The sequence below is a fragment of the Oxyura jamaicensis genome, chromosome 2 (genome assembly GCF_011077185.1).
Source record: "Oxyura jamaicensis isolate SHBP4307 breed ruddy duck chromosome 2, BPBGC_Ojam_1.0, whole genome shotgun sequence".
In the NCBI taxonomy this organism is placed as follows: Eukaryota; Metazoa; Chordata; class Aves; order Anseriformes; family Anatidae; genus Oxyura; species Oxyura jamaicensis.
Window position 1 is genome coordinate 125,725,386 of NC_048894.1, and position 14,327 is coordinate 125,739,712.

Consider the following 14,327-nt stretch of genomic DNA (forward strand, 5'->3'; position numbering starts at 1 on the left):
TTTCCAGCTCCTTGTGCTGCCCTGCCAGCGAGGAGGCTGGGGGTGCACCAGGAGCTGGGAGGGGACACAGCCAGGACACGTGAATCAGTGACCAAAGGGATGTCCCATACCATGCATCATGCTGAGCAATTAATATGGGGTGGCTGGCCCGGGGGGAAGGGAGGAACATTGCTCAGGGATGGGATGGACATTGGTCAGTGGGTGGTGAGCAATTGTATTGTGCATCATTTGCTTTGCATATGCTATTATTATTATTATTTCTCTTCTTTTTCTGTCCCATTAAACTGTCTTTATCTCAAACCCATGAACTTGTACTCCCCCCCCCCCCCCCCCCCCGTCCCATTTTGCTGTGGGGGAGAAAGCGAATGGCTGTGTGGTGCTGAGCTGCCTGCTGGGTTAAACCACAAACAAACCCAATACGTGTGTGGAAATTTGGGTGAGGCCCACCTCTGCCTACAATTCAAAACCACGAGCTGAAATGTACAGAGGCACAGGTAAATCTGCCTCTAGAGCAGCCAGCGGGGCCTCTCCTGTACTTGCACTCCCTCAGAAATGAATGCCTGCACTACCTGGGGAAATGAGAAACGTTCAGAAAGGCCCAGCAGTACAACTTTCAAATCAGTCTGTAGATAAAATGGAACAGTTAGCCACTAAAAAGACATGGGAAGAAAAATAAATAAATCAATTTTGTAACCACTGCGATCAGTGGAAACAATGTCCTGTGTGAGGCCTTACTACCTGGCCGCTACAGACAACAAGCCAATACACCTAAGACCTGGCAATGCAGCAAGCCAAGTGTGGCTGCAGCCATGCACAGAGACATCACGGCCTTTTTAATTCTACTATCTGCTCTTCACAGAAGCTCCCAGGGGGATTTCCTACTGGACACCAACTACCTGCAACTTGTGTTTTGCATCAGTCTCCACCGGAGGCTCAAATTATTCACGTGTAAACAGTTTCTCCAAATGTTTCATCATAAACAAACTCTCCGAATAACTTACTGCACTGAAGTGGTCACCAAAAATAACTGTAACTAATCTAGTTACAAAACAATGACTAAAATACCACATAGTCACTTAAAAATAACAATTTTACCAAAGTTGAATTTTCCTTTAAAGAATCCCCTGGCAAAGCCTGCAGAACAATTAACTGGTAGATTGTATGTATAAATATGAAGCAAACACTAAAAATGCTCTATTCAGACTTTGTACAGACTTGCTTGTGAAGTATTTTTGTTTAATTATCACTGGTAATTTGAAGCCTGGGCCATTAAAGAATCCGAGCTAAACACCTGTGTTTCATTGACACTGAGCTGCTGCTTATCAATTACAAATATCTTTAGAATAATAAGCCATAAACCATAAAAATGTAATTTTTTAGTACTTTTCCATACATTGGTCCAAATAACTTAGTATAAAGGGCTTACAATAGAACATGACTGAGATCATATACAAACAGTTTAGGAGAATTTAAATTAAATAATCACATTTTAAAGACGTGTCCCCTGCAGCTAAAGAAGTTCAAAGAAACATTCAAATAAGCAAATAACATTTTTTTTACATTTACAAATGAAACATCATATGAGTATTTATTGATTTTTTAAAAATTCAAAAATACATTGTAACAGAACAGAATGTATACGTTCTTCAATGAAAGACAAAACTATGGTTATCATCTGGACCAGAATACAAATACATGCTAACAATTTAAAAATCATTTTGGGTCATTCAGGAAACATGAAACAAGCTATCTGTCTGTAAATGCAGTAGTTTTCTACTTGGTAAATATGCCTGAGAAAGTTAACCTGTAAAGAAATAGGCTTTTAAACTCTTGAACACAAAGAGCTTTCTAGGCTGAAATGGTGAAGAGACCTGTGATATGCACCTGCCAGGCCACTAAGCCATTTCCCACAGAGATTCTGTTCACTGCTCCACCTCAGCTCAGGGATCCAGCAGTGGCAGAGTTTCACATCAATACCACTCATTCAAGCAAGGTGTTAAAAAGCATGCTAATATGATGTAAAACCACCAGTTACAGACACAGAGACATATATATGTCATTAATAGAGATTCTCTACCAAACTTCTTGTTTTGAATCAGGGCCAAGTAAAAAGTAGTAGTCTAGTTTATGGAGGAAACGGATTATATTTTTGGCTCAAGGTAAGACCCTTTAAAACAATTTCTACATAGGCAACTAGAATTAAAGCATGAAAAAAAAAAAAAAAAAAAAAAAACAGGACAAACAACTAATCATTTTACAGTAACCACATACTGTAGGCAAGAAGGAATCAAAACAATAACATAAATTGTGCATTGGTTCTATGAAAATAAAGTGTTACTAGTAGACACAAGCAATCTGACAAGATGTGAAAGCAAGCAGTGAAAACATCAGGGATTGAATTTCTTTTCATCAGAATTCATCTGCAGGCAGGTAACAAAGTGGAACTCAGAAAAAAAGAATTCCTGTTAGCAGCTTAACTCTACATACTGTGAGGCTTAGACTTTTATTGTTTCTTGGTTTAATAGAAATTCAAACTAGTGAATCAAAAATGACATTTTAAAAATGAACACCAAAAGAAATCTGAACGTACATTGAAGAGAGAAACAATGTTAAGTCAAATCCACAACTGGTGACATCTGACATCTGCAAATGCAATTTAATTATGGTGCTTATGCCAGTAGAACATCTGTCACTATTTCTTGAATTCTAGCCACCTCTTTTAATCACTTTCAACAACTGCATATTTGGTAAATTACATGGGCTTTGATGAAAAAAATCATTATCAGGCATTCAAAAAATTCTAACAGAAACCTCCCATTCCATAATTTGGTTACATGATCAAATTACACATGCTAGAACATAGGAAGCCAACTTTTCAAATGAAACAGTCATAACTCTGAAAAAGAAAACAAACAAACAAACAAAAACAAACAAACAAAAAAGCCCCTAAGACAGGAAAAAGAATGTTTCTACATAGCTGGTCCTATCCTCTGATGGTACAACACAGTATAATGAGCTACTATACATATATGCATGTAATTTTGCATGTAATGGTGATCAGGAAGAGATCTCTTTTCCCCATCTTCCACACTGCAGAAATGACTAGATGCACTACAGAGGCTTTCACTGTCCTATGAAATGTCTGCTATTTGCCATGGCTGGATGTAGGTCATCAGTGCTGAAGGACTAATATGCTGACCCAGCATGGTATATCTTACATTCTCTAGTATTGACTGTGATGTCAAAACATTCTGCATTGCTCTGCCACCAAATCTGCTCTTAGGTTGCACCTTCTGATAAAAACTCTGTTCTACAGGTTACAACTAACAGGTGCAGGATGGAAAGCAGAGGAATGGTTGTAACAACCCAACCCTGCAGACAAACGCAAAGTTAAGGTGGTGCGTCAGTATCTTCTGGATCACAGTCTAAAAGAGAAACCAATTTCAGAGCAGCATGTAAAGCTTCTAATGCCAAGAGGTGAAGACTCTCAAAGAAGTGCAAGTAAAAGCATAATTTAAGCCTGTAACTCTTTATGGAGAACAAGCAACAGAGAGAAAGATGGCCTGTAGTAAACTGAATGAAAGAAAGGAACAAAAAAGAGGAGGGACATGTATATTGGTGCAGGGTTGTATCTCCTGGACCCAGCAACTGCCTCGAACACCAGCTAATTTTACAAGATAAGTTACATGCATGCCCACATTCAAGAGGGCAAGAGTGAAACCGTGATGGCAATGCTATGACTCTGGCTGAAGAGCTTCATTTTCCCCCTCCCATACCTGAAAGCCTTGAATCCTTGCCAAATACTCCAGCTGTTTTGAAGGCTGCACTGCAGGACAGGGGGAAGCAGGAGATATTCCTTTTAGACCTATGGCTTCGGCAGTTGGGGATGTTCCATTCATGAGAAGTTCCCTGGCAATCGTAGCTGTGCTATTTGTTGTAGGAGATATGCTGAAGAAAGAGCTAGAAGTCTGGCTCATTTCTTTGGACGACAAATAGCTTACAGTGGTACCAGGGGCTGATTTGTTGCGGCTTGCTTCCATCTCTTGGTAAACATCAGGAGAGAGATGGAGTATTCCCTTTGGTGCTGAAAATAAAAACAAAGATCATCCTCATTACCCTAGAATGGGCTTGGCACGTAGACAATTTTCATTAACATACTTTTCACCAGAAAACAAAGTAAGCACTTAAAAGCAGTATCTTTTTTCCATAGTAACAGTAAATGAAATCACATAATTATTTAGAAACAAAGCAGATCTCAAGTGCCCTTCTTCTTCCTCTCCCACCAGCCTTTGTAAGTAGTTAAAAACTCCTGGACTTGAAAACTGTGGCAAGCAAGGAATACAAAACATGAACGAGTAACATTTTGAGATCTACAAACTATAAGGAACAGCTGCTGCTTCAGAATAGCAGCACAACCATTATTTCACTACAGTCTCCTGCCTCCTATCTGATACAAAAACTTAGGCTGTTGTTTGACAAATAATTTAAGCTAGCCTATGTCAGCACTACCACCATCAGAAGTAATCCTTTCCTCTCCCACCTACAGCTGTTGTTTGTACTCTCCAGCTGCTCTATCACATGTGCCAGCACAAGCACCTGTAGGACCATGCAGCGATGCTCATGAGAACAAGCGGTTTGGAGGCAAAAGAAGGGTGGGATGGCTTCTTGCAGTAGCTGCAGTGCCTCAAGTGCTGGCTTAAAGCATGTGCTGAATTACAACAGCAGCCTGTGTTTAAATAATCTTAAATTGCCCTGCAGCCACATGTTACTGAGCTAATGACTCTTACGTGACTGCCTGCTCTTCAATGAAGAGGAATCTTTTTCAATTTTTGTTACGTTTGCTGCAAAAACAGCATCCTACAGATTGCAAATAGTTACTTGTCTTGGACAACATTCATGCTGAGCGAAGAAAGTGTGTATGTGTTGTGATTAACATCAACTGGAATTAGCGTAAAAACTAAAAAGATTGAATATATTCTTGTGAATTGCAGGAAGCATTCAAATAGTTAGTGACATTCAAACACTTAGTGACATAAATTAGGAGTGATTTCTTTACATTTTTCTTTACATGAGTACCCAGTTTGTTAATGTAAGAGGAAAACCTCTCATTGTTATTAAACTCAAAAATGAACTGGAATTGTTAAATTTCATATTAATAGCGCTCTTTGATCATCTTGTATATACCTGAAAAAAACATCTGTGAACTCAAGCCATATGGCATTTTATTTCAAGAATGATAAACCGATTTGTTAACTGATTAACTATCTCAAGAGAAATCAAAGGATCCAGTGCTTAATTCATTTGCAGTATATACTAAAGTGACCTCAGAATGCAGAATAAATTCAAAGAGAATTGATTTCCAGTTTACTACAAAGGACTCCTCTAATATTAGTGGTGCAAGTGGCATTCTTGAAAAAAATGTCTACTACAAGAAGACTCAAAAAATATTACTAGTGGTTAATAACCTCATTTTCAACTACATGGTGAAAATCGAATTTCCTCACTGCTGACTCAGCAAACTACTTACAGGTGAATCTTTTAATCGATTTAGTTACACATTTGGCTTTTAAATTAACAGTATTTTCAGAGTTGGAACACAAGCTAACACCCTTCACAAAGTTTGATAAAGCTTCATGAAGGATCTGGTTACAGGGTTAGGCATGGCTCATTTGGAGAGTGCTGTTATAATTGTCCGTTACGACAATGCAAATTAGGGGACAGTGCTCTGCTTTATGAATACCTCTGCTTAAGAGAGAAATGTTCCTGCAGTTGGACCTAGCATCACACCAGTACAGAGGCAGAGTTGGACATTTCCATTACCACCTGCTTGCTGCCTCCACTGCCTTTGTGGAGCTGTGGAGTGTGGCTGGGCTCTGAGAAGTAATGCCAAAAGCATTTTATTCCCTTGTACAACGACTCCAATTCACAACAGTGCTATTGGGAACAATGGAGGATGGGGTCCCTAAAGCATCTTTCCACCTACAGACAATGCAGGACAGAACCCTGTAGATAACAGCAACTGTGTAAACACGCAGCATTATTCTATAGAAGATAATCACCATGTAATAGAGTGATAATATACCCCTTTTCTGAGGCTACAATCTCCTAGGGCTATCACTGCTCACACTTTTAAATAATCTTATACAAAAGACAAGATGAATGAAAATTAAAATAGATACTAGGGATGTTGATAGTTGATGTTAGGTTACAAAAACAAACAGCAACAAAGACAATGAGTGGCAGGTGTTCGGCACATCTTAAGACCTGGCCCACTGTAAATCTGATTTCTGACAAATATTTGAGAATCAGAAATCAAAATTGAACAGAACACGAAACAATATAAGTGTTTAAAATAAATATTACTTCCCAAAAATCAATTTTAGAAAAAGATCATGCAACATTAACTTAAAAAAAAAAAGTTTTGAGAAGTTTAAAATTATTTCCAGTACTGCAGATGTCTGTTCCATTGATGTAATATTACTTAAAACAAACATTTTACATGCTTTCTCAGCCATTTCACTGTTTTTACATGATCCACCCAAATATCTAACTGCTGTCTGGAACAATGGTTTGGAATACTTCCAGATTACCAAGCTTTCTAAATGTTAAAATAACTAATATGCAGCATATGATGAATAAAAAGATAGTGAGCACAGTATAGCAAATGCTCCTAAAGTACTGACTTTACTGTAATGGTGATGTTAAATTAATAATAGTACTTCTACACTTATGCAACACCTTTCAGCTAAAGACTTCAAAGTGCTTTATAAGCAATAATTAATTTAAATCATACATTGGCTCTGAAGGAAGATATTATATTACCATCATTGATTATATCTGGAAACAAAGTAATGTAATATTGCAGACATTACATTAATATAGTTGCAAGCTATTAAGATTTTATGTTCAGGGCCTGTGTTTCATGGAGCTTCTTAGAAACTTGCTTTAAAAAGCCCATAAAACTTGCTCTCTTTTAAAACTTCTACCAGGCATGTATTAACTGTAATTCATTATCTACTTGTAATATATTACTGAGGATTTTTTTTTTTTAAATATCTTGGTTTTGTCATCCACTTACTTCAACTCTTGAATTCTGTAAGGATGCACATGTAACAGCTTAGTTACTGTGGTAATGATGTTATCACAAGACAAGAAGTATGACGTCAACAGAGAAATAAGTGTTAGACCAAAAGAACTCTTCAGAAATTCTGATAGTCTTCTAACAAGCACTTTAATAAAAATATATATATATATATATATAAAACAAAAAACAAACAACAACAAAAAAAAAAACAGGACAAAGAAATACTATGCTCTAACACTTTCTTGCATTGCAGGAGAGGAACATAGAGGAACTATACTACTACTATTTAGACCAACAACATTGCACCTTCGGCTGGACATAACTTAAAGGTACATTCATGAAACATGTTAAAATAATTTTCATTTATATTATTTAAACCTGTGGGCAAATGTGTTACAAAAACATGCAGGCTAGCTATGCAATGTAATTGCTAACATTTGAAAAACACGTCTTACTCATCCTTGGCAGTAATTATTAGCAGTGTCTTACAATCTTCTATAGTCTCTGAAAACCCCAAACCAAAGCTCTGTCTCACCAAAGAGTAAGTTTCTTCTCCTTCCATCATCTACTTTTGCTGCCACAACTGCAAAACAGTTTAGACTCCAAGGCAAACATAAGATGCAAAATGGCTTATCCTTTATGAGCCTTTCCCTTAGACTGTATCTGTGCTCTGATTCCACTTCTTTTGCTAGTAGGAGCAGCAGAGGCAGCCTTCAAAAGATCTGTTGGAGTCATGCCATTTTTACCCTTAATCCTTTCTCCACAGGGTCTCCCAGCCAGAGAGGACAGGAGGACCTCTCTACAAAAGGATCCCCTACCATTTAGACCTTCAGTCCTGCCAGAGTTCATGGAAAACAAAGCTAACTCACCAGAGGACTTGGTGCATGGGGAATGGAGTGGGAAGGGAGAACTGTTGACAATATCACTGCAAGAGCCTGAATGTAATAAGACTGCAAAAATGGAATTTGCTGGATACAGGGACAGTGTTGAGTTACCCCATAGGAGTGGACAAGTTAAGAAGAGTTCTCTGATGACAGTGTTGCCTGCAGACTTATAAGCAGAAGTGTCTACACCACCACAATGGTGTCCAATTTTCAATTTTCTATTTCTGTCAGGAAGACTAGAAAACATGAAAAGCTAAGATTTTGATTTTGCGATTCAACTCCAAAAAATGACCTACAAAATCAGGTTTCTTTTATTTAATCCACAGATAATTTTCTCTTTTCTACTTGATCAGCACTGTAGCGATATTCTTCGTCTGCCTGTGCTCAATGACTTATTTCAAGGTCACTCGGTGGCTTTTCATGTTTCAAGGACACTTAGTTTACTTGGTCAAAACCACAGCTTTATTCTTTCTTGGAGAACCACAGCTTTCTCCCTGGGCTCACATCTGTCCTACAGGAAAGCTATACTTCATGTGTCAGAAGCCTGGTCAGCTGATGTATGGTTTCCCCTGACACTCATGTAAACACACGCTCTTCCTTGCACTACAACCACTAGTATGGGGCACAAGGATGAAGGAGTACTTACACGTCCTGTGTACTGATGCCAAGTGAGTGACGGTATAAATCAGTAGATAATGTGCTCATAAATTAAGTTTTAAACTCTTATTTGAAATAACCCAACACTGTGTGAAAAAAAAAAAAGATTGTTCATGGAGATCATCAGTATTTTTTGGAACTGAATAAAAAATTCAATTGATAACCATCCAACCGCTTTCCTTTAGATTATGCTACCTTTATTCACATTGAGTAGTCTTCTCGTATCGCGTTGCTGAAAATATATTGCAAAATTTTATAGTAAGGTATTAAGCAAGAAAAGTTAGACCCAAATCCAACCCTGACTTCACTATTATGTAAGTTACAGTGGACAAAATCTGAAGAGGCATGGAGGATTTCCACATGCAACAATTCCTCCAGAACTGGCAGGTTCTCAACTTGTCTTAGAATATGGCCCATTACAAATACACCAAGAGCAAAAAAGATAATTTTCAAAAACATCTAGTTCAATAACAAGACTGAAAAACATAAATATTATCATAAAAAGTAATTACCTTCTATACTCCACTCGTTATAAAAGCCTATTTATATACTAGAATATTTTCAAATTTTATTACCTCAGCAGGAACTCAGAAAACATCAGTCAAACAATTGAGTAGGCAAACAGTATGGCCATTATGTTCTCAGTAATAGTCTACACACAATCTTGGCCGGATAAACCAAGATGCAATCATTATCTACTTACCACAGCTATCTGTGGAATTTCTAAGTCACCGGCTACTGCAATATTCAGACATGAAAAAATGTTTTGTCATTACACAATGCCCTTCAATCAAACAATCTCGTCTACGTGACCTTAAACAAACCGATGTTATGTAAAGTCACTCATTAAAATACTACATTATTTAACCTTAAAATAACCATGACACTGAAGTAAATACTATTTAGTTCTTCAAGAAGTCAGGTCTTGATATCCTTAATTTTACTGGAGTTTTCTGTACAGCCAAAAATGAAATTGCAGTATCACATGAGACTTAAATCAAGTACGTTTTATGTAAAAGCTGGTGTTTAACTCATGTGAGGAAAGTCCTTTGAAATCTTCCACGGCTTAACTTCTACTTGGGAACATAAGATTGTGGTAAAAATAAGACTTATGGCTTGCAATGGGGAATTTCTACAGGATATTCTATTAAATATTCTAATAGACACAGGGAAAACATTTACACCGTTATTTTTACACACAAAAATTTCTGCATCAAAAGGTTCCAACAATATATCAGTGTATCAGGCAAGCTTCAATTAAGATGAATCAGGTTCTGAAAAGAACCAATATAAATGCAGAATAAAGGAAGGTGTTTTTTCAATAAAGAGGATCGGCAATTTTGGAGCAGGAGCAAATCAAACTAGTGAGCTGACAGATCAAGGTGCTTGTAAAAACAGAGAGAAAGTGATCTTTGAGGGCATAAAGCAATTAGGAGAGTGCCTAAGTGCAACCAGAGAGTGACCTGTGCAGGCAAGACTATTCATTAACAGATTAAGAGGGGAATGAGAATTGTGACGATGAAAACAAAGGCATGACCTGCATGTAGAAGAGATGAAAGAATGAGAAAGTCTAAGAGACAAGGATAGAGAAGTTGCTGAAGCTGAGAAGGTCAAGGGGGACATCAACAAGCACAGCATAGGTATGAGTGAAGATGAAATCAGAGGAGGAAAAAGCGGTGGGGGAGTGGAAGTCATAGGGGTAAGATGTTTGATGTAAGGCAAGAGGATGAAGGAGAGAATGGAGAATTACGTCTTGCTTCTGACAGCAGTAAAGCCTCAGTTCAATTGATTCAGTTCTTCAAGGACATCCTAGACTGATGGAGATGTGGCTGGCGGGTTCCAGGCAAGAAAAGGGATGGAGGTGGGAAATGGAGAAAAGACTTCAGAAAGTCCAAGTGTTTAGAGAAACACAATATTGAGGTTAATTGTGGGATACTGCTCAGCTTGCGTGGCTGAACAGAGAAGCATAAGTGCAGATCATTTTCAGAATTAGACTCTTAAATTAACAGTTAACATCAAAAAAGAGCTCTGTGGTGCTATTTCACATGCAGATTTTTTCAAAGGAATAGACAAGCAACCTTGAACAAATGTAATTCATACAGGAAATTCGGGGAACTAGAAAAAGCAAAAGCTGAGTTTCTCTGAAGTGATCTCTCACCAGCCAGCTACTGTCCTGGTGGCTGTTCCCTCTTACACATTTATACATTAAGAGCTTAATGCTTAAGCAGTCTCCTAGAAAGCTAAGACTTGGGTTCTTTCTCAGCCTGAGGGCATTCAAGCCAAACCCTCACAGCCCAAGAGTACTTAAGCATTTCTTACTTATGCACAATTCATACTATTCAAGAACCAGTCAACAGGTTGCTTGCAACACTTCCTTTTTTCTTAACCTGCATCTAAAACATGAAGAACGTAGTATGTGTAGACTATCCATGAAACACCAGAAGACATAACAGTCAGCACCTTCACTTACAAATGCCTTAATCAATAGGCAGACTGCAATGTCACAATTCCTTTAGCTCATGCTTTCTCTGCAGAATTTTGCACTTTGACAACACTTGATTCCAAATTCTCTGTCTGCAAATCATAATGATATGAGACACACATCTCCACAAGAAGACTGCTGTTATCCAGATTACTCTGTACCTTGTGAGTAGTCTCTTTCTAGTGAAGAAGGAAAATGAATCCAGGTCTCCCAACTTTCTGGGTGCATGTTTAAAACTCTAGATATGCTAGAAATACACATCATAATCTATACTCAGCAAAGATGGCATCACATCTGAAGATACAAAATTTTAATTCCTTTTATTACCTAACAAAGTATCTCAAAAGGAGGGATATGAAAAAATGGAGGAGGATCAATTGCAGTTATGGTCTTGCACACCTGAATTGTGCCCAAATCCCATACTACATACAAACTTGCTAATTTGGATCTTTCCAGAAACAGCAGTACTTAGTGAGTAAAAATGCACATGATGCACTGCAAGTCACCTTTGAAATACCCTAGAAGGAAATAAACATTTCAGCAAAATATAACACAGACAAATCCCAATAAAAAACATCTGAAGTACAATACAAAACCTTTACTCCCAAACTTTTGGCTTCAGTTACTGTTTATGGAAATACAGAGGTATTAAATTAGCTACTGGAAGGCTTCACCAAAATCCCTAGTTGAAAAATAAACTTACAGAGGACTATTAAAAAAAAGTCTTTATAAAATCACCAAGTGTCAGAAATATGTAGTTCACATACATTTTATTACCTCCAAAGTAAAGATGTATTCCTATGTTGAAGTTGATAAATTATTTATTTTGCACTTATTCCTCCTCCCCCAAAAAGGGTCAAGATGTTTCTAACTACAAATTTAAATGCAACCATAAAATTAGGGCTTACAGAAAGACCATATAAGGACAAATGCTGAAATTCCTCATTACAGATTTAAGAAACTCTTCTGAATATCTACTTGCTTTTTTCTCATAGCCTGTTTTCTACTGAGAACAATTACAGGAGATCAAGTATCTTTGTTCCTAGGAGATCATCTGTTCCTGCTGCTCATTTACCATCTGAAATCATAGTCATCTGTTGGTGACAATCTAATCATCTTCACAGTAACTAATTGTGATGTCACAAACAAATGATTATGATTTCAGGTGGTGAACAAACAGCAGGAGCAGATGTACTCTGAAGAACAAAGATTGTAAAGTCATGCAGGAATCCCTAGTAATAAAATGTTAGGCAAGAAAAACAAAGAGCCTGTCCTTTTCAGAGAGGTAATGACTTTTATGAATGTATTTTTTTATCATTAGTTTTTAAAAATTCACTATGTGACCCCCAAAACTGCTGGAAATAAAGGAAAAAACAGTCTATGAAAAATTTAGGGTGGGGCAACAGAGACTATGAGGGTCATTTTTTCCTTTTAGAAATATAAAATATAAAAAAAACTCAAGACACTTATTTCTTTTAATTTTTGTTCTTCATTTTTGTTCTTCATTTTTAAACACTTTATATCTCATCTACAGCTTCTCCCAGAACACATACTGTATGATATTCATGATTATCCCTACCCAGAGAAATAAAACCAAAAGCTGAATGTTCCCAAGAGAATAGAATTTGCATTAGGACTGTTTATTTGTTTCACATCTTGTTTTTGCTGATGCTTGCTTAAGACAAATCCTGAGAAATAAATGAACATCCTGTTGACAGTAGATATCTCCTATATGGGCTGCAAACATTTGTGTTGTGCCCAAAGAACATTGTCTTTAATGTCACTTCCAGAAGCAACAGGGAAAAAACTCACTCATCACTCTTGTTATTCCACGTGTGAAAAATGTCTAAGATATCCCAAACCAAGAAACAAATAGCTTCTTGTTTCCAGTCATCCTTAAGATTATGAAAGAGGAAAGGTAAAGAAGCCAATCAATGAGAAGAAGCTTTGCCAATGAGTGGGAGGAACAAAAGTGAGGTTTGCTGCAATGGTAGCTGCAAAAGTACGTAACAGAGGGGAATGGGAAAAAGTACTTTTCAAGGACATTTAACAAGGAATACTAAAAATGCTTCCAGTGAGTATGTAGGATGATACAGACTGAAGGGTATTTCTAAGCAAAAACTACGTAATAAGGGCACAATTAAATCTGTTCTGCAGATTACTAAAATATATAATTTATGTTTTTTGTCTCTGTCATACTGAAACATAGAACTTCACTTTACTATTCCAGTTTTATTTCACACAGTTTCCAATGAAAATATAGTGCATTATGTATACAAAGAAAGAGTATCTGCCTGTCAAGGGGAACCGATGAATAATATGTTTTCCTAACAGGACACAATAGTTTTCCTGCAATAAAATTACTGGAAATCTGAATAAGAGGTGCCAAATGCTAGATATAACAATCTTAGAGCCTACCTTGCATTTTCAAGACCACTGAAAGCTAAGGTTTAGCATTACAACAAATGTGAATTGTACATTTCTCTCATAAGCAAGGACATAGAATTGAGGAAGCTGTTCCATTTGTCTTCCATAAAATGCCCTATAATAATGCCAACTCTGCAAGAGTAGATACATACAGTAGATACACCGACCAATAATTGTTGTTCTTAAATATAAACTCACATATTCATACATGAAAAAATGCAACATTTTTGATCTTTAACAGGGGAACTTCTTTGGAGCCACCTCAAAAAAAAAAAACATGCTTCACAGTACAGAAGAGGTCATGCATGCAAGTGATTCTTCTTAAATGCAAAAGAACATACTTCACACTTCCTCAGTTCTAGTTGACTATATAAAGCTCTGAAGTTGGACTCTGAGGCTGAGGGGAAGATCAATGGGTGTACACAGGGAAATCTCTCACTAATACTAGTTCTTCTTCAGGGTTTCTAATGCATTTCCTTTGTGGGAAACTAACAAATAATATTCTACAAAAGAGTAGGCAAAGAGCTCGCATGTAAATATATACTTGAAGACACCTTCCCTACCAAATACTAGCAGGAAATTCCAACACATGACTATGCCTATGGAAAACACGTGATAAATGTCAAGAGAATATGTTCTCCAAATGTTGCAATCCTTTGTCCTCAGCTGTGTCCTGAAAAAAACATGCCTCTGCATAGAGCCATCCAATAGGAAGTTATCAACTGAACTTACTGGTTCCCTAAGTAACATACAGAAGTGTTCAATGCATTTTCTATCCAGGAGCATGTGGTTC

At 37.2% G+C, this 14,327-nt stretch overlaps 1 protein-coding gene across 6 annotated transcripts in view; it reads right to left on the reverse strand.

The window, feature by feature from the left end:
- The window catches only part of STAU2 (staufen double-stranded RNA binding protein 2), a 125,905-nt gene that overhangs the window by 35,065 nt on the left and 76,513 nt on the right, over positions 1-14,327 (reverse strand). For all 6 annotated transcript variants that reach the window (XM_035316530.1, XM_035316527.1, XM_035316528.1 and 3 more), the window contains exon 12: positions 3,777-4,084. In XM_035316530.1, coding sequence (XP_035172421.1) covers positions 3,777-4,084 — 308 coding nt within the window. The remainder of the gene's footprint in view (positions 1-3,776; positions 4,085-14,327) is intronic.